Source organism: Rattus rattus, chromosome 10 (assembly GCF_011064425.1).
Source record: "Rattus rattus isolate New Zealand chromosome 10, Rrattus_CSIRO_v1, whole genome shotgun sequence".
Classification (NCBI taxonomy): Eukaryota; Metazoa; Chordata; class Mammalia; order Rodentia; family Muridae; genus Rattus; species Rattus rattus.
Genome location: NC_046163.1, coordinates 53,088,164 through 53,108,901, shown reverse-complemented (window position 1 = coordinate 53,108,901; position 20,738 = coordinate 53,088,164). Strand labels below are relative to the sequence as shown.

The 20,738-nt window shown below is 42.6% G+C and overlaps 1 protein-coding gene across 1 annotated transcript in view; it reads right to left on the bottom strand.

Moving 5' to 3' along the window:
* The window catches only part of Fmn2 (formin 2), a 309,451-nt gene extending 290,528 nt beyond the window's left edge, over window positions 1–18,923 (bottom strand). Inside the window, 1 exon segment of the mRNA XM_032914755.1 lies at window positions 17,135–18,923. Coding sequence (XP_032770646.1) covers window positions 17,135–18,701 — 1,567 coding nt within the window. The 5' untranslated portion in view covers window positions 18,702–18,923.
* Window positions 18,924–20,738: the final 1,815 nt, after the last annotated feature.

Below are 20,738 nucleotides of genomic sequence, written 5' to 3'. Positions count from 1 at the left end.
CATCATAAGACTGGGCAGTGGCACTGCCAAAGCTGGATATCAGCTTGGCTACCCTCATTCTTATTCCAGGGACCTTCTGCTTCTGAGTCAGCCAACAGCTCTGGGGAGAGCTTTTGACAAAAGTTCTGCAGTAAAATATAAAAGAAACGGACCGCGTGGCCTGCACCCCACGGAGGCTTGCAACTTAGTTCAAGTGATCCGAGCCCAGAGAAAAACAGATTTTAAAGTAATCTGTTTAAAACCAGTTACAAAGGCAGTCAAGCTATTAAATACCTTTAGTGGAACGGAGGAGAGGAAGGGGTTGAAAACCGAATACAGTTAAATCCTTACGAACCTACTGTGTGTTAAGGACGACGCAGTCCCAGAGGACAGTCAGGAAGAAGGCAAACAGGTTGTTTGTCTTAACCAGTAGGAACGCACTCAGGTCACACAAGACCACAGTCTTATAGACAAGATGCGGGGCATGGGCTCTTAACTGGTGCACATGGAGACAAAGTCTCTGGCTCTCCCTCACTGGTAGCCTCCCCATGGAGCCAATAGGAGTTTCTTGATTATCTGGCTTCCCCTAGCCTGAGTAATCCAGTTAACTCTTGCCTCTTTCCCTTTCTTTCCTTGTTAAACTAGTTTAGAGCCACTGACACTTGGAATCCATGGCCTTCTGTTCTCGGCCTTCCAGGCATCACCAGGACAGGTCAGCCTTCACTTATCTGCTTTCTTTTGGTTGCTGTTGTTTTAACAGAACACATGGTAATAGAGAGCTGTTCTCAACCTTTGGGTCATGACCCATTTGGGGGTTTCCTATCAGATATCCTGAATATCATATAGTTACATTATGATCCATAACAGTAGCAAAATGACAGTTAAAAAGTAGCATAAAATAATTTTACGGTTGGGGGTCATTGCAACATGAAAAACTGTATTAAAAGGTTGTGTCATTAGGAAGGTAAAGAACCATTACACTAGCGGAACCTCCTCTCCAAACAGGCATAAAAGGTGGCCTAGGTTCAAAATGGGATTGGGGTGTGAGGGAGTGTACTACTAGAACCAACTGCTTTCTAGAATCAAATAAAAAGGAAAGCACAGTTTATCAGAACAAGTTTCATAAATACCCCGAGATGAAACAGTGCGCTTCATTTCAGACAGGGTCTCTTATTCTGCGGCCAGGAACTCACTAGACAGCCCCAAATAGCCTCAGAGTCACCATGATCCTTCTGCCTCGGCCTTCCAAAAGATGTGAACACAAGTGTGAGCTGCACATCTGGCAGATGAATCCACCCTGTTCTTTAACATGTTACTTTGATGTACTTTGTGTATGTGGAGGCACACGCGCTAAGGAGGCATGTGTGAAGGTTAGAGGGCAGCTTGTGGAAGTCCATTCTCTGTTTCTATCATGTAGATCTCAGGGACCGAACTCAGGTCATCAGGCTTGGCAGTAAGTGCCTTTCCCAACTGAACTGTCTCACAGGCCCAGAAAAATGAACTTTTCAATGATTGGTGGGCCGTTTAAAAAAAAGCTAAGGTGGAATATATAGAATTCTTAGAGTCAAATGAAAAAGAAATCACATGGACATTAGAAACACAACAAAAGCAATTCTAAGGAGAAAGTGTATGGCTATGAGTATTTACATACAAAATTGTTATTATCCAATGTAAATAAATATGTACTTCAGAATTTTATAAAGACAAGAAAATGGAAAACAAGACATTAGAAGACAAAGTAAAAATATTTCCCATAAATTAATGAAATGAAACTAAAATAATACAAAGAATCAATGGAACCAAGATTTGGGTCTTTGAAAGGACAAGATCCACAAACCCTTAACCAAACTAACCAAGAGAGAGAAAAATCTAAATTCATAAAGAATCTCAAAGATAAAGGCACAGCCTTAAGTCAAATAAATTCTACCAGAGTTTAAATAAAAATTAAAATTTCTGGACTCAAATATAGTTCATAAAATAGAAGAGTAAGAAATCTCCCAAAACCCTCTTTTGAAACCCTCTATAGTAAACCAGATACAACTCACTACTATGTATAACAATCAGTCAATAGAAAGAAACAAGGACTAAGAAACAATTTCCTTGATGAACCATATGAAAATGGCTAAAACTTAATAAAATATTTGTAAACCAAATTCGACCACACATTTCAAGTATCTTAGCCAACATTAGGTTGACGTCATACCAGGAATGCAAGGGCAATTCAACATAACACGTAAGAGGAAGAAAGCACATAAATGGACTGACTGAGGGACAGAAATCACATGATGATCCCAGTAGATGCAGAAATGCCCTCTGGTAAATTTTATCATCCATTCCTGAAAAGAGAGCTCTGAAGAAACAACCAGAAAGAAATACGTCTCTGCGCCCACAGCCAGTGTTAGATTAAATGGAGGAATACATGAAAGCTTTCCCTAAGATGAGGAAGCAATAAGTGCTCCCAGGCTTTCTCTGCTTTGCTAATGTAGTCCTTGATGTGTTAGCCAGAGCAATAAGAAAAGAAAAAGAAATAGCGTGGTACAAATACAAAAGGTAGAGGTCAAGTTATTCCGATTTGCAGATGACATGAGCCTGTTCTGTAAAGACTCAAACAGAAACATTCCCAAGTCTGCTAAACATTTCAGCAATAAAACAGACTTCAGAATCGACACAGAAAACTCAAGACGCTTCTCTGTATAACAAACTTTCTGAATCAGGAGAAATCAGGAAGTAGAAAGAAAATTGCATTAGCCTGGAAAAATGTAACATGACATGAGCATGACAGTGAAAACTGCACAATTTTGAAGAACACAATAGAAGGTGGGAAGGCATCCTATGCTCATGGATTGGCAGAATTAATAAGATGAAAATGACTACATTCACTAGGGTGACTCTTGATCACACACACACACACACACACACACACACACCTTTTAAGTCAGAATTGCAATCACCTGTTCGGATTTACATGGAACAATATATAGAATCTACAGACAGACAGATGGTCAACACTGAAAAAAGCAGATTCTTCTCTAGGATCAGGAATCAGACATTCTGCAAAGTCACATTTATACAAGCCATATGGTACTTGCTAAAAAGAGGAAACCCATAAAAGCCAAAAATAGAAACTTCAGAAACAGATATATAGATTACAAAGATATGTGATATAAAAAATGGTGTCAAAGGTCAAGTAATCCACTACTTAGCAAGTGAGTCTTGAAAACCAGGCTTTCCACATGGAGAAGAAAAAAGAAAACAGTGAATCTACACATCACACCTGAAACTCCCGGGGGTTGGACGTGTGGGGGTAGATTCTAGATCAAAGAAGTTAAGGGCAGAGTGATAAAATTGGGAGATGAGAAGTTTTGCAAGCCTGGAGGAAGAGAGATTTTTTTTTTCACATGAGAAAATAGCACAAAGCACAAATTAAACACAGAAATTTAAAAGAAGGGTAAAGAGGGAAGATATATTTGTCAATCAAACCTGCTTCTGTATCTCAAGATTAATAATTATGAAAACTGAATCTAGGCTGAGTCATCCAAATAGGCAGGGTTTCCAATAGGATGTGATTTGGTTTAGAAGTACTTGGAGAGACTGAACAAAAATGGTTCTATGATCTTGTTAGAAAAAACATTCACAGAGCCACTGCGTTTGATCAGGCCACAATACAAGCAGCTATCTCCACTGTGCTCTAAGTCCTGAGCTCACATATAGCCACAGACACATGATGCTCAACAAATGTTTAAAAGTCTGACTGGAGCCAAATGTGGTCGTGTGTTTGAGGCCAGCCTAATCTACAAAGCAAATTCCAGGACAGCCAGAGCTGTTACACAGAGAAACCCTGTCGCAAGAAACCTAAATTACTAAATAAATAGATAAATAAATAAATAAATAAATAAATAAATATTATTAAAATAAAAATTTGGCTGGAGAAAAAATAGTCCCTTTAACAAGTGGCAATGGGAAAACTGGATAGCCCTGTAGAAGAGTGGAACCAGATCCTCATTTTGTCCTACAGAAAAACCAATGCAAATAGATTCAAAACCTTAGGCCTGAAGGTGGAGATGGGAGATGGCTCAGTCAGAAAAATACCTGCTGTGCAAGCATGGAGACTATTACTATTAAGAAAACAAAAACCAATGAACATTTGTGAGGATACATGTTGGGAGGGGTGTGGTGGTTTGAGAGAAGAGTCTCTGTAGGCTTATGGATTTGAACATTTGGCCTCAAGCTTTCTGCACTGTTTGGAGAGGTTATAGAACCTTTAGGAGGTGAGAACCTTTAAGAAGTATCACTGATTGTAAGCTTTGAGAGTTGATGGCCTCATCACACTTCCTGTTCTCTGTCTCTGTCTCTGTCTCTGTCTCTGTCTCCCTCTCTCTCTCTCTCTCTCTCTCTCTCTCTCTCTCTCTCTCTCTCTCTCTGTGTGTGTGTGTGTGTGTGTGTGTGTGTGTGTGTGTGTGTGTGTCCTGTGTCAAAAATACAAATGTGATAGCCAGCTTCCTGTTTCAGCCAGGATACCCAACTGCTACTGGGACAGATTCTATGACTGTGGAAGTGTAAGCCAAAATCAACCCTTTCTGCCTTAAGTTGGCACTGCCCATGGTATCCTCACAGCATCAGAGGAAAAAAAACCAAACAAACATGGAAGGAACACTTAGACTCCATTGGTGGGGAAGCATAATAAAGTAAAACACATTATGTGTATTAAAGATAGAAATTGGGTTAATTTGGGTGTGTAATATTTTTATCTATTTGCAAAGTTTTCAAATCAACTTTAGAAAGTTAAAAATTTCAACTAAGGAAGAAGTTACTCCATGATTATTCATCTAAAGTAAAAGTGTAGAAAATAGCCAAGTGCTATGCTAATGATACCTGAGCAAATGATGTGTCATTCCTGCATGGCCAAGCAGTCTCCCTCCGTGTTATACTTGACAGAGGGATCCTCACAGGGTTCTTAGTGTGGTATTAGTGTTCTCTGTAGCAACTGAGGATGTGAGGATTCCAGATCCTCACTGTGCAAAGGCTTGGCCTAGGGAATGCACCGGGGCTGCCACTCAGAACTCCAGAGGAACATTAAAGCCACCAGAGAAAGGAAAACAGGGACCCCGGTGCTGTCCAACCTAGCTGAGCTTTCATCCTTAGGACGGTGCTGGGGATTCTTCATTTAAACAGAAAAATTAAGCCCATTTTTCTTAAATGAAGGGTTCATCTGGCAGTGTTTCATGATATAAGAATGCGATATGCTGGATTCTTCCCCCGAAATGTTGTCAACTCTACCTAGAATGAACAAAGAGACCATGATCCATCTTTAATGACTAGAGCATTTGGGACAGGAAGATAGAGAACACGAAGCAACAAAGGGACCAGGCTAAACAGCATCAACACATGTTAAACTGTATAGGATGCATATTACACATAGCATTCATAATATATAGCATATCTTTATATTAAAGTCATCCTAAAGCAGCTTCCACATGGGGAAATGTAATGTAACCTAGTAGGCCAACTGGAACCTAACAAGAGTTTCTTGTAATGAAGTTTTCCCCCAGTCTCATGGGCTGAGAATTTAGATCATTCCAGGCTGCATGTTGCCAAAAGTGACCAAATAAGGCATCTGTAGAAAAGTAACACATCAGGCTACTTCTGTATGTCACTTCTATGTCTCCTACCAACAAGTTGTAAACTGCCTTTTCTCTTGAGTGCTACTCTGGGATCCCTTCACCTTTTCTGCTGAAGGCCTGTTAAATTTAATTTGCCTAAGGTTTTTCTTTGTGCCAATATCATACCATATATATTACATGCATAATATAGACACACACATATGATTCTAAACTCTATCCTTGGATAAAAATGTGATGAATAAAAATGTTTCTAGCTTGAGTCTTGCAAGTGTAAAGTGTATTCTCTTGTACTATGTCACCCAGAGATATATGGGTGCTGAACATGTCCTAATACTGAGCACACTTCCAGACCCCAAATGTGTATACTAAATAGTTTGGTATCATGCCTTGTGGAACCAGCCAGACTCTGAGTAGGAGAAGGCAGGGAAGTTGGAGATTGTGATAGACCTTGGAAAAGTGAATGCAAAGTGTTGTAAAGCAGAAGACAGTTTAAAGAGGTATTTTTTAATGGAAAGACTAATGGGTTGTAGAAGGTTGAAGGAATGACGAAATGAGGGCAGACAAGACAGCAGTGCCTTGGTAAGAGGACCCAGCAAACGATGTTCAGGAGATAGAGAAGAAAAGCGTGGCTTTCGACTGTGACTCTCCGACACTTGTGATATTTAAGTGAGAGGTGACTGGTGTTCAGGAGAAAAACAGCAACAAATGACTCAGACCTGGGAGTCTATTCTCCACAAAACTTGGGAAAATAGCCCAGAGGACATTTGCAAAAGGAAATTGGGGGCAAACCTCAGGAGTGCATCTTGAAGCTAAACCGGAAGCCATACACCTACCCTTTGTTATCACAAGGCAAGTGAAAGCAGTCATAATCAAATAAGACCTATTAGAGAAATAAATAAATAATAATATCCAGAAACTAAGGCTCCTAGGATAACTTCTCACTTCTGTCACATTTTACAGCCCAGCCATGTGTCTCTCTCTCTAAATCCTGACAGTTCTTCCTGTTCTATCCATCCCTCCTCGAAAGACGCTGACTCTGACACACTCAACCAACTTCTGGATTATTCTTCTAAAAATAGGATTTCCAATTTGATGTCCAAAAATAAACAGCCAGGATGTTTCACAGCCCATCTAGCATCCTCACAGCCATTTAACCGAAGTAGCACCGCACAGACAGGAAGGTATAATTGCCTTGCAGAACATCTTGGTAGCTGTAAAATGCAATGCCTCCCACAGAGAGCGCGTGTCCCTAACCATTCCCAACCCGGCATGTGTTGGTCTATGGGAAAAAGGATTCCTAAGTTTATGCCTCAGTTGCAAAAGATTATCTTTATTGTCATTCCATCTGTTACTGATTCAGAGAGAAAACTTATTATTTTAGCAAGGTAGTGACTTACTACTTACAAAGTCCTCCAACAGTGTGTTCGGCTGTGTTTACCTGGGACCCTGTAAAAGCCCGTTGCTTTATAATGGGATTAAACTACACTACAATAATTTAAGACCAATATTTTTTAAACCTACGAGTGTTTATATTTTTTGTGTTTAATCTCTACAGAACTTTAATGTCAGAGCCGGACACGGTGGTATGGGCCTTCTTAATCCCAGCAGGTGGGTCTCTGTGAATATGAGACCACCTCGTCCACATCATGTAGTCCAAGGCTACATAGACCCATTCAGGGTGGGGTCTTACAAAGAGAATACCATAGAGCCACGAAATTGTTGAACAAGCATGTTTCACAGACGGAGAAACTAAAACAACAGAAACTAATATACCAAGCATACCGAAGTAAAGACTTAATACACTCCTCTTATTGGGCAGTTCAAAGAACAAGGAAACCCACAAAGCCTGGAATCCATGCAATAGGAGATGAATCACATACTGGTGAGTGTTGAGAGTGAGCCTGGGCCCACATTAGAAAGACCCATAGGTTTATGTTTTGGTTAAACATTATATAATATGATTTTCCTCTTCATGTTTTCACAAAGCATTATCATCTACCACATACAATTATTAAACTCAATACACAAAAACACAGAGTCCTACATTCATGCTAGATAAAGGTAGCCCAGCCATTTCAAATCTTAAGGGTTCTGGAGAGACAGCTCGGCAGTTATCAGCACTTGCTGGTTTTACACAGGAATGAAGTTCAGTTCCCAGCACCCACTTGGGGCAGCTCACATTGCCTGTAACTCCAGCTTTTAGACATCTGATGCCTCGTTTTGGCCTCCTTGAGCACCTATATACACAGACACACATACGCACATACATATAAAAACGAAAATCAGTCATCACCCTCTAAATCAAACATCAGGACTCTCACCACCAACGCAGATGCTCTCAAGCTCTCAGTATCTCATATAAAAGGATCCCCAGATACAAGGATTCTCTTGAGCTCCAACACTGGGATAACTACAACAAACCATGTCTATGCGACGCATGATTTCGGAGGCTCCTGCTGGGCCTGTTCTAAATCACCAGAGGATTAACAAACTGGAGAAAACTTTCTCCCAACAAAATGGCCTCCACTGCTCTTTTCTTTTCTTGTGTCCTAGAGCACTAGGGTGTGGCCTGTGGTCAAACTTAAGACCTCATACATGCTAGACAAATGCTAGCATTTAGCAACCAACATCCTTAATCCTGCCTTTACTCTGATTATCTGAGAAACTAGACTATCAGGAAGAGAAGAGAAGGAAGAAAGAGGAAGGAAAGGAGGGGGGAGAGATGGAGGGGTGGAGGGAACAAGAGAGGGGAGGGGGAGGGAAGTGGGGGAGAGGGACTGAGAGGAAGAGAGGGAAGAAACAGGAAAAGGGGAGGAAAAGTGCGAAGAGAAACTGATGACTACTTGTACCATAGTCCTGCAGTGAATGACTGATAAGTGTTTCCTTCCTGGTTACTTAAGGCAATTATGTAAATGACACAAAGAGCCCTTCTCCCTGATACATAAAGAGACCCAGTTAGACAGTGCGAGCATTTTCAGCATAGCACCCCAACACACTAAAGCACACATTTTCTCAAGCTGTGAATCTCCTTCTTGCTGAATGTACAAGATGCCTGCGTTTAGCGCAGCCCTGCTCTACGATCCAGTCACAAAGTGTGCAGGGATTCCACAGTCAGTTGTAACCTGATGGGACCACTGAGGAAGAGCAGGCATTTTCCTGTTCAGGTAACACTGAGTTCATCTTTGCAAAGGAGGAAATTATCTATTTTCCCTTTTTCACCTACAGTGGAGCAGGTGTCAAAGGGATGACTGCCTGTCAGAGTTGGCATCACCTTGTGGCATCCAATAAATGCTATTTGACCCTTTTTTAAGACACACCAGAAAAAGGCATCAGATCTCATTACAGATGGGTGTGAGCCACCATGTGGTTGCTGGGAATTGAACTCAGGACTCCTGGAAGAGCAATCAATGCTCTTAACCACTGAGCCATCTCTCCGGCCCCCATGTTATTTGATCTTATAGTTTGTAGTAACTGCTTTGAATTATTCTAGTTGATTAGAAATTATATTTTCCATTATTTATGTTTTATTATTTTTTGAGCCTTATTAGAACTGGAGAGATAACTCAGCAATTAAGAATGCTTGCTGTTTTATTGAGGACTAAAGTGCATTTCCCAGAACCCACACTTGGCCTGTAACTCCAGCACCAGGGCATCCGACATCCATCCGCTTCTGATCTGCAAAGGCACAGGCCTACATAGTCACATACACACATGCAGATACACACATAAATAGAAATTAAATAAAAGTAAGAATCATCATAAAGTTTTTATATTTGGCAAACTGATATCAACTATTACGTTGATATAATATATCTAATGATATAATATATATCTAATGTAATAATGTAAATAAAACTTATTTCTCCTTCACAATCCCTAATGCTGAATTCCTCTACTATTTCTAATACAAAAGTTAGAATGAAGGGAAATAAAAGTTTGCCTATTCCCCTTGCCTCATGACCTTGTGAGATGGTGTGTGTGTGTGTGTGTGTGTGTGTGTGTGTGTGTGTGTGTGTGCATGCGTGTAGGCCAGAGATCAACCAGTGGAGTCATCGCACCAGCACTAACCACCTTATGTTTTTGAAACAGGGTCTTTCCTGTGTAATGCTCCCCATTAGGCTAGATTGCCCGACCTAAGGATTTCTGCCTGTGGCTTTTCGGCACTTGAAATTTCAACATACCTGGCTTCTAATATGTGGGTTCTGTGGATAAAACTCAGTTTCTCCTGCTTGCACGTCAGGCACTTTAGCACCTGAAATATTTCTCTAGCCTGAAAACTTCTTCAGTCATTCTTCATTAAGTATGTATTGAAGAGTAGAGGTGAGTCTTGGTGGTAGAGCTCAGGTAGAGAACACAGAGGGCCAGTTTAGCATATAGGAGGCCCTGTCTTTGAATCTCAGTACTCCTATCCCAATACATATATGTATTGTATATGTATATGTGTATGTGTATGTGTATGTGTATGTGTATGTGTATGAGTATGTGTATGTGTATGAGTATGTGTATGGAACTTGCAATATGGCACAGTAGGTACAAGTGCTTGCTGCCAAGTCTAAAGCCCTGACTTTGATCCAAGAGAAGCACAGAAGGGAAAGAGAGAACTGACTCAGCAAGTTGTCCTCTGACCTCTACATGTGTGACATGGGGTGAGTGCTTGTACATACATACATACATACATACATACATACATACATACATACATACACATTAAAATAATACATAGATATGTATACATGTATATATGAGTATATACATATATGAAAGCTTGAATTTCTGTACTATGTTTACCATTTTAATCCTAACCTTGACCCGACAATTATGCTATCTTCATTTCAGTGAATATAACTAACTTCAGCTCACCAAAAGTCTCGTGTGATTATTCTTAAGCTTAGATTCAACAGGTTGTAGCTGACATCCGGAAGGCTCAATACTCCAACGTCTTTGCATCAATCCCAAGACACACATGGTGGACAAGTATTTACCAAGAACTCACATACTCAGTGTTAGTGAGGATGGGACCCTGATGGCACCCTGAAAGACACACAAGAGACATGAGTGAACAGAAAGGAAAAGTGATAGGTGGACAGCATCTTGCAGGCAAAGCGAGGAAGAAGAAATCCTAAATCCAAAATGCAGCACGATGCAGACAGCACATGCAGAGTGATATGGAGGCAGCCAGGGCTAGCTGACAGGACACAGAAGACATGGCCTTCACTTGGCCCTTTTTCCATGCTTCCCAAGAGGGGAAAACTATGCTTCTAAGAGAGTGGGCTCTCAGGGAAAAGGCCCAGGGTCTGAAATATAAACTTATATCCATAGATCAGCAAATACATTAGTTTGCCTCAATCACTATCTTATGAGAGAATCAGTGAAGAAGGTGTTTGATGGAAGACGTTGTACAGAACAAAACTGACTGACAGGGTCTCTCTCTCTCTCTCTCTCTCTCTCTCTCTCTCTCTCTCTCTCTCCTCTCCTATTTTCTGCTATTGTTCATTGCTGCTTTGGTGTTTTTCATAGAAGACTATCTGACACATAGCCCACATTAGCCTGGGAAGACTGGCTTTGAACTTGTGGCAATCCTCCTGTTTCAGCTTCCTGATTATATGAGTAAGTTAGCTATGATGCTGGGCTTCCATACCGCCTTCAGTAAACAGCAGTATCCTCATTTCTCACAACCAAACCCTCACCATCCTTATCTGGGCCCCAGAAACCTGAAGTGATGAAAATGTTTATAATTACAGGGGAAAAAATGAGGGAAACAGAAACAGAAAACACTATGCAAAAAAAAATAAGCTATGCTTAAGAAATTATTTCATTAAGTATCTGAACTATTGATAGCTTGCCAAGATTTTATAATAGTTTCAGAATTGTTTGGTTCTGTTTTCACGAATTTGGCTCTGTCCACTTTGAACAATAAAATTTTATTGGGAAAACAAGTCAGTTGTGGAAATCAATCAACAACAATTAAATACATGCTCTTTGCCAAGCACAGTGGTGGGGGCTATATTTCATTAAGTCATTGAATTCAAACATTCTGAGTATGAAATTGTTCCTCCATGTTCTTATATATGAGGAGCAATTACAGGTGAGTCTTTTAGCTAAAGAATAAAGCTAGGAAGCAAATAACTGGCATAACAGTGTTTAGAAAAACGACCATCCAACACAGTATCACCAACTTTTTAATAGAACCCAAAGGGAACTCAGTAAAGGTGCCTACTCTATTTCAAATGTGCATGGCTGAGAGCCAAGTGCTTGACTACACTAAAAACCTGGCCAATCCTCAGGTCATAAGGCAATCATTTCGTGCATCAATGAAGCCATTGGGATATTTAAACTCTGATACAGCAACAGTCCTAAAGAATGTTTCAGACAAAACTAAAATGACTTAAAGAATATTCTCCGTCACATGTTCTCTTACCAAATTGTTTCTACTGTCTGGAACCTGATAAGAACAATATCTAGCACCCCTGTTTCCTTGTAACATAAATGACATAATTTTCATTATTGTGGGGTGTGTTTTTGGTTCTTATTTTTCCTTTTGTTTTTGTATTGACAAACTAGCATTGAGCTCAGATCTGCCCTTCTTTCCCAGTTGCTGATTAAAGGAGTGCGCTGCCATGCCCAGACCAACAACATAATTGTCAAAGTCACCTTCATCATTTATTTACATCTATGCTCTGTCAAGAGCTACTGTTATCATACTATTAGGCCTATAAAATTTTCAGTGTGATGATTTAAAAAGCCAAGATTAGAGCCCGGTGTGGTGGCACATGTCTGTATTTGTAACACTTGGGAGAGAGGAGGACCAGGAGTTTAAGGCTAGCATCTAATATTAGCTATATGAGTTTCTGTCTCAGAAAAGAGTTTATTTTCTTAAGACTATGCACTCCTAGAGGCCCCTTCTTTCTACTAATACAACAAATAAAGTAAACCTTAGAAAATGAGACTCAGAGAGTTCAAGCTATTGACCCAAGAAGCTATTGATGCAAGCCTTTTGTCAATTGGCCTGAGGAACTCTGGGGTCCATTGACTTTTCTCTCAACACATTAACAACTGCCTTGTATTTTTGAAGTCATACAGTAGATGGGGATTGTTAGCTCAATTCTCTTAGGTTCTTTGACTTGTCTGAGCCTTGGTTGCATAGAGACATGATTAGGCATTGCTGTACTTTAAACTCTGGTAAAGAATACATATAGTTAAGTAATGCACCATCCCAGAGCCACCTGACACCCAGCATAATAAACATAGATAGCACCATAATTGTAGGCTTTTACCAGCTAATAACAAATTAATGAGGAAAATTGAATTATAAGGAATTTGGGAGAGTGCGGAAGCAGATAAAAGATAGCACTAAGAATGAAAGGAGTGATAGCCAAAAAGGAGTCAAGAAGCTATACAAATACAAAATCCCAAGTGACAGAGACCATGGCCTCCAACCCACACACATAAACCAACTCCCAAGGACCACACCAACTCTTCCACAAGATAAGGATGTGCCTGAAGATGACAGTGAGCCTATTACAACAGATGGAACATTCATCCCATGCATTTAAAAGGGAGATAGAGTAAGTGCATAATTGACTGGAAAGATTCCTATCAAAAATGATTTGGCATCACAAATTCAATATATTAGATGTCCAAACTTGAATTAACTGCACCCTATAACTAAGCTCGGAATGTAATTGAGTTATAAAGCAATGGCTTAGCATACAGGAGACACAGAGTTTGACACCAAGACCACTTTTCAGAAAGGAACCTCTCAAATTCTTCCCACTAAATACTGAAAAGGGCATGTTTCCAATAAATTAACTGTGAAATTTTGAAATCGAATGCTCTACAATATGGACAATTTCTCCACAGCTAAGAGAAGAACATTTCATCACTAAGCACCTTCATATTCACCACAGATAAAAACCTGGACCTGATTTCTCTGTGATTGCAATGCAGTAAAAAGAGAATCGCCTTCCCCTCTCTCCAGTACTTTAAAGCTAAAGAATGTTGAGGGAAGCAAAGAGATACAATGCCCTTCTGGACGCAAAGGCAGCTGGGAAATTAACTGATCTAAATAATTCCACAATTAAGACCAAAAATCTAGCTGCTTACAGATAACACTAGTGCTTGCTGAGCCCTGGGTAATTTCCGAGATGCCTACAAAATGACCACAGAGGAATATTGTAAAGCTAGGAAAAGTGTCAGATGACAAAAACAGGGCCAATCTGGTGACCCTCTGACGCAACAGTCTCCAGGACAGCTGTCTCAAGAAAAATCCAGTTTCCTCTCACTTCAAATTCACCCATCATTTATCCCAAGGAAGGTCAAATATTCAACCTCTATTAACAGAAACCAGAAAAGTCTCATCGGTGAAAGCCTTAGATAGGGCAATGGCTCTTAAAGATCCCTGCTCTGTAAGTTGCAATAAATAAGGGTGACTCAGTGGACAGTTCCTCTTCTAGCTTTGCCTTGGAATGAATCACACAGTCTGACCTTGAGAGACTTAATCTCTCCATTTCCCCACCGGTCACAGGTTAAGTTAAATCTACTCATTGCTTGCTTTTTCTGAGTATCAAACAGTGAATGACATAACTATGTGAACGCTGCAACACAAAACTCAGCCTGCTCTTCATTGACATCAATTTCCAACCATCTAACACAGGCAGATGACTGCCAAAGGTGGTACGTCTACTCTAGACAGTAATAGAAATCTTCCTGTAGAGGCCAACAAAACTCACACACCACCAAATGGCTCCCTCAAGAATTACACACTTCAAATTTGAAAATAATAGCAAAATCAAATGAAACCCAAGATTTAAGAACACTTTATATAACCTCAATATATCTAAGGTCTTGTGATCTTACAGGACTCTTTGCAATTCTCCTTTAATAACTTCTATCACCTCAATTTTTACTTTATACTTGATAAACCCTGAAATTGTCTTTCACTAGTGTGATTGCTGGATAGATTTTACTACGTGTGTGTGTGTGTGTGTGTGTGTGTGTGTGTGTGTGTGTGTGTGTGTGTGTATGATAGATGATTGATAGATGATGGAGAGAGTAAAATACATTTTAGGTGATACATAGATGTAGATGATAAGATAGATGCATAGATACATAGATAGATAGATAGGTAGGTAGGTAGGTAGATAGATAGATAGATAGATAGATAGATAGATAGATAGATAGATAGATAGATAGATCGAGAAATCATAGGTAACAAGACAGGTAAGAGACAGACGGTAGGTTCTTGCACACTGTACTTCTTTTCACTGCTGATACGGAAGCCCTTGTTCATGCTAGACAACTACTTTCCTACAGAGATGCCCCCAGACTCTTCACTTGTCAGTAACTTTCAATTAGTAAAATTTGGAAAGCCGATGCCATGATTCAGTGTGCCAGGCTGTAGCTCACTTGTAAAAGGCTTGTCTAGAAAGTCAAGACTCTAAGTTCTATTCTCAGCACAAAACAAGTTCACACACACACACACACACACACACACACACACACACACACATCATCATCATCATCATCATCATCATCATCTTAAGAGCCAGGCTTGGGGGCTGGGGATTTAGCTCAGTGGTAGAGCGCTTACCTAGGAAGCTTAAGGCCCTGGGTTAGGTCCCCAGCTCAAAAAAAAAAAAAGAACCAAAAAAAAAAAAAAAAAAAAGAGCCAGGCTTGATAACACAAGTTTATACTCCCAGCAGTTGGGGAACTGAGGTAGGAGAATCAAGCATCCAGGGTCATCCTCAAGTACATAGGAAGTTTGAAACCAGCTTGAGTTATGTTAAGACTCTCTCTCTCTCAAAAACCCAAATCCAAGCAACAGAAACATTATCCCAAGAACGTTCCAGTCATCATCCATAAATATATGAGCTTTCAGTTTTGAATATGTTAATTTCACTTTACATCACATCTAGTAGATCCATGACTCCAAACTTCCCCTTTCAGTAAATCTTCACTGTAAAGAACATGGAAGAAAGAAAATGGTAATATAGTCTATAAAGTAAATTTAAAAAAACTACTTTTCAGATCCTGATCTTAAAATAAATCAGAATCAAAATGAAGGCTATCATGAAAGTAACCTAAAAGTGTACTAAAGGAAAAAACTGTACTAAAGGGTCTGGGGATTGGTTAAGAGGACAGGCTGCCCTTCCAGGGGACCTGAGGTAACGAGATGGCTCGCAGTCATCTGTGACCCAGTCCAGGGTATTCGATGCCCTAACGCGGCCTTTGCAGGCACTGCACAGATAGGGTGCATAGACACAGATGCATGCAAAGCAAACATATACATAAAAATAATAAAATAAAATAAATATACTTAAGCAAAGTATTTACTACAGCTTCTAGCCAACCACGAACCCATCTGCCCAGCCTCCCATCCCTGCCTCTCAAGTGCTGGGATTGCAGGCACTTGCTACACATCTAAATGATACCATGTTTATTATAATAACAACATAACGGATTTTAATTTCCATTTAAAATTATTGAGTTTTCATGTATTTATCTAAAACCCATGAGCACAGGCACCGAATGCTGCTGTTTTTCTCTCTGCTCTTTAAATTACTTCTTCAAAAATAGTATGTTAAACGGGAAACCCACTGACATCCGCAGTGAACCCCTCAGGAGATGCTTTGCAGCTATGAGAAGAAATGATGATTGCATTTCAGCCTAGGAAGCTGATGCTGGCTGTGGTCTCTCCCACAGACTGCACCTATCATAGGTGTAGTCAGTCACCTAAGGAAGACAGTACCAGTGGGAGCCGCGTGCTTTCAGTTGCCCATCTGTAATCTTTCCACATCCCAGCTTCCTCTCACTGACTCACAGGTCGTCAGAAAGGTCCATGCCTGCCTAGGCAGCTTAGTGAAACCCTTTATCAAAAAAAGAAGGATCTCAAAAATCTGAGGATGTAGCTCAGTAGTACAGTACCTGCCTAGCAAGCAAAAGGCCCTAGTTTCAATCCTTAGAATCATAAATAAATAACACCTTGCTAATGGTCTAATTATTTATTCATTTTCTAAGAGCATATATCATACTTGCTTGCATTAGCAAAAAGGAGTAATCACTTAACTTCGCAAATTACCTGTGGGGTACCCAGACCACTACATGATAGAAACTATCTTTGAGGTAGTCAGACATAACCTTTAGAATGTATTAGAAGAAATGTTGTGTGCCTGCAATACAAATCCTTGGGAAGGTCTGTACACAGTTTTAACATTTTAAAATGACCGAGGTAACAAGCCACAAAAGGGGTTAATATTCTTAGAGGAACGCAGGGGGGGGGTGGCAGTGAGCATAACTGTCCTCTCCTGAGATGACTCTGGACAGACACCTACATTTTTCCCCCCTCACTATCCTGAAAAGAGAATAGAGAACCAAGCACACCCAAGGCTTTTAACTGAGGAGAGGTGCCTGGCAACATAAAGATCTCCAAATAGCAGGCCAGGGCCTTTCAGAACGTGGAGGGGGCGGGGTGGTAGAGAAAGGACCTGATTGGCAGGCGACCTGCCACCCGGAGATACGTGGCAGGCGCGCTTACCTGTGAACACATTCTGAAAGCCATCAGCTGTCGCTGGAGCCCCAGGTGCCTTGGCGGCCAGCACAGGGGACCCGCCACCACTGTCATCCGCAGTAGCCCCGCGTCCCAGCAGGTGCACCGAGCCTCCTGCCCCAGGCGTACGGGCGCCTAGCTCCTCGGTCCAGTCGGCTGAGCGACTGAGGCCGCCCACGAGGCCACCTTCCAACCGGTGTTTCTTTGCCGGGGTCGCAGCTGAGGCCAAGGCAGTTCTGGGGCTCCGGCTCACGGAAGGGTCCGGTCGCTTTTTGATCCTAGGACTCTGGTTGGGGGACTGGGATGGGGAATGATTGGGCGAGCTGAGCTGCCGAGTGGTGGTCTTGATGTAGCAGGGGGTGATGAGTGGGTAAGGTTTGAAGCAGCGTGGACTGGGCGCAGGGCTGCCAGGCAAAGAAGCGACTGCAGGGATAATGGGTCCTCTCATCCCCTCCTCCGGCTCTTCCTCCAGTCTCTGTGAGGCTTCTTCCACCTCTGGGGCCCATTCCTCCCCTGGAGAGCCCCGGGGAGCATCTTCAAAAGCATCCTCCTCGCACTCCTCATCTGTGTCCCCAGTTCCAGCCGGGGGGACTCCGGCGTCTCCCTCCCCTGGCCCAGCCTCAGGAACCTCAGGAAAGGTGAAGGCTGGTGAAGATTGCGTGTCTGTGACTGCGGAGTGGGCGGTCGCATAGCCCGGTGTCTCAGAGGCCAAGTGGCTTCCGGAGGACGGAGGATGCTCAGGCACCAGAGACTTGGTGGTCTCAGGCAAGTCAGGTCTCACCGGTGGTGCCTGTACGGTGTCCTTTTTAGCCTCGCTGCTAGTTCCCAGCAAGAACTGGTCCAGGCCCAGAAAGGCCCCAGGCTGAGGGGAGATGGCAGTGGGGGGCGCTGCAGGCTCCTGGGAGTCCTGGAGCAGCAGCTTCTGCTGCTGCTGCTGTTGCTGCTGCAGGCGAATTGCCTGCTGGATGTCTGAGAGCAAATCCTCCTGCTCCGTAGCGGAGTGAAAGCTGTAGATGTCCGTGTCCGAACCAGAACTGGTCCTTTGTCCATCTTGCGCTCCAGCCGCAGTTTCCAAATCCTCGGCGATCGCCTGGATCCCTATCCCAGCCTCCGCAGGCCTGGAACCACCTGGATGGATCACCTCGAAAGGGTCAGCACACTCGGTATCCGATAGGCCCGTCTCTTCAGCAGAGAGGCTGAGGTCCGGGGTCTTGGTGACTATAGAGTGAGCGCTGTCCAGCTCCCCGATCGGCAGGGCCTGAGAGTCCAGCACATCCTCCCGCGAGTCGCCGGCACCTTTCCCCTTGCTCAGATTTTTTCTGATCCGCAGGTTGGAAAACACCGAGGCTCTAGAATCCGACTTGCTCTTCTTCTTGCTGGTCTCCCCGCTGCCCCCTCCCCCCTTGCCGTGCTTGCCGAGCGCCTTTTTGCTCCCGCTCGCCTTCTTTGTGGTTTCCGCATCCCTGGGCCCCGCGGCATCCTCGGCTCCGCCGCCGCCGCCTTCGTGAGAGGCATCACCTGCGCTTCTCTTCAGCTTCCCATCCTGGTTCCCCATGTTTGAACCCCACTGCTGCGCCGCCGCGCCTTGGGGTCCTCAGGCCATCTCGGCCCTGGAGAGGGCCAGGGGAGTGTCCGGGACAATTCAGGCAGCTGGGCCGGCCGTTGGGAGGGGAGGCCGAGGAGCGCCCAGCTGGCCCCGCTCACATCTGCTGCCGCTTTGCATAATGCGCGGTGGCTCTCCCGGCTGCCGTCCCTGCGGCTGTGGCTGCGGCCCTGGCTGGCGGGCGCGAACATGCTCAGTTCAGCGCGCACTCCCCACCAATGGCTGCACAGGACTCAGCCTTGGCCTGGCTCCCCGCCCACCGCCGCCGCCCCCTCAGTGCCCCCTTTGGCTCCTCCTGCAACCAAGCAGGAAAAAAAAAAATCGTCTATCTCTAGGACTTCATAATTGGGAGTGGGGGTGGGGGACAGCAGGAGCATAAGTAGCCCAGACTAGATCGAACTTAGAATCTTTCTGACAGCTTATCTCTGGGACCTTAATCTCCACCTTGAAAATAAAACATGTTGCCCTCTTTTCAAGAACTGGTATGTTGGAATATTTTTATGAAAGTTCAAAGCTCGCTCGCAGACATGCAAAAAGAGAAGAAAAACAAAACACACACACACACACACACACACACACACACACACACACACACACGAAAAATCGAAGCCCAATTCCAGGTCAGAAGTACCATATCATCAGAAACACACACACACACACACACACACACACACACACACACACACACACACACACAGAGTCTGCCTACTTCTGCATGGCTCCAGTTCAAATACTTGTTGAATGGATGGACTGTTCTGTCTTTTAAATACTTGACCATCGCTTTGCACACTCTAAGGCTTGTGAGTATGCTACTTAGGGCAAGGTTCCTTCCCTAGGCTCTGTGCCTGATACACAAGCCTCTTCAAGAGCAGGACATTAACTGTCGTTTCCAAAGTGGGTTTGTGAGACCTTTCTGGACAGAGAAAAGAGAGGTAGGGGATGCTGGAAATACTGAGATTAAAGCTGATTAAAATGCTAATCTCCAAAATTCTGTGCGTTTACCATATAAACCAGACATTTGTATTTAAAAGGGGCGCATGTATTATAACTCCCAGGAGGTCAAACTCATCAATATTAAACGTGTCACAACCCGATCCCATATAAAAAGGAAAAAGAAAAAAAAATGCCCTCGGTTACAAACCCAGGAAATTAGACATTGTGCTATAAAAGACGGCCACTTTTCTCGAAGGTCCATCCAAGCACACTTTGTCCAGGACCAGGGCTCCCTAAGTTTCAGACCTAGATAATAAACACTTATTCTTACTGTGAACTGTTGTCTTTATATTTTAATGACACTAAACTACAGTTTTTGTTAAACATCTTACAGCATCATTAGTATTTTAAAAGGCTGCAAACAGTAAAAGCAAAAACAAAAAAAACCCAAAAACAAAACAAAATAAACAAACAAACAAAAAACCATAAAAGTAGCATTTGTGAAAAATGGTACTCCTTGTTGGAAAATCCAGACAGTGATTACTAGCCTTTCTTAAACTATGATCTTTAAAACAAGTGTTTGCTGGGGCAGGTGGATTGTTGTCCTTAGGTGGCCTTTTTGAGTAAACACTTTGAAGAACTCAGCTTTAATAATAACTGTGCCAGGGTAATATCCTGGTCTCCAAGGGATCCCAAGAGTCTGAAAGGCCTTTAGTCCACCTCTTTCACAAGACTACTGGTTCCTTTTTTTCTAGCAAGCAGGCTGCCCCCGGGGCACACTTTGCCTGTGGGCCACTAGAATTCTCTGCCTCATTGAATACTGCGGTACTTGGACTCTTGATTCTTGCTCTTTCTCTACCAGAGCAACTTTGATTCAGACCTATTTGTTTCTTTGCTATTTTCTTCTGCGATATACCCAACATGTTCAAGAGACAAAGGGGAGGGGAGGATGGAGAGCTAAAAGGGCAGTGAGAAAACAGATTGGTTTTTTCCACATCCTTTGAATGTGGGAGAATAGGTGTCAGTTGAAGGGCAGGTCAGAGCTGACAGAGCTCT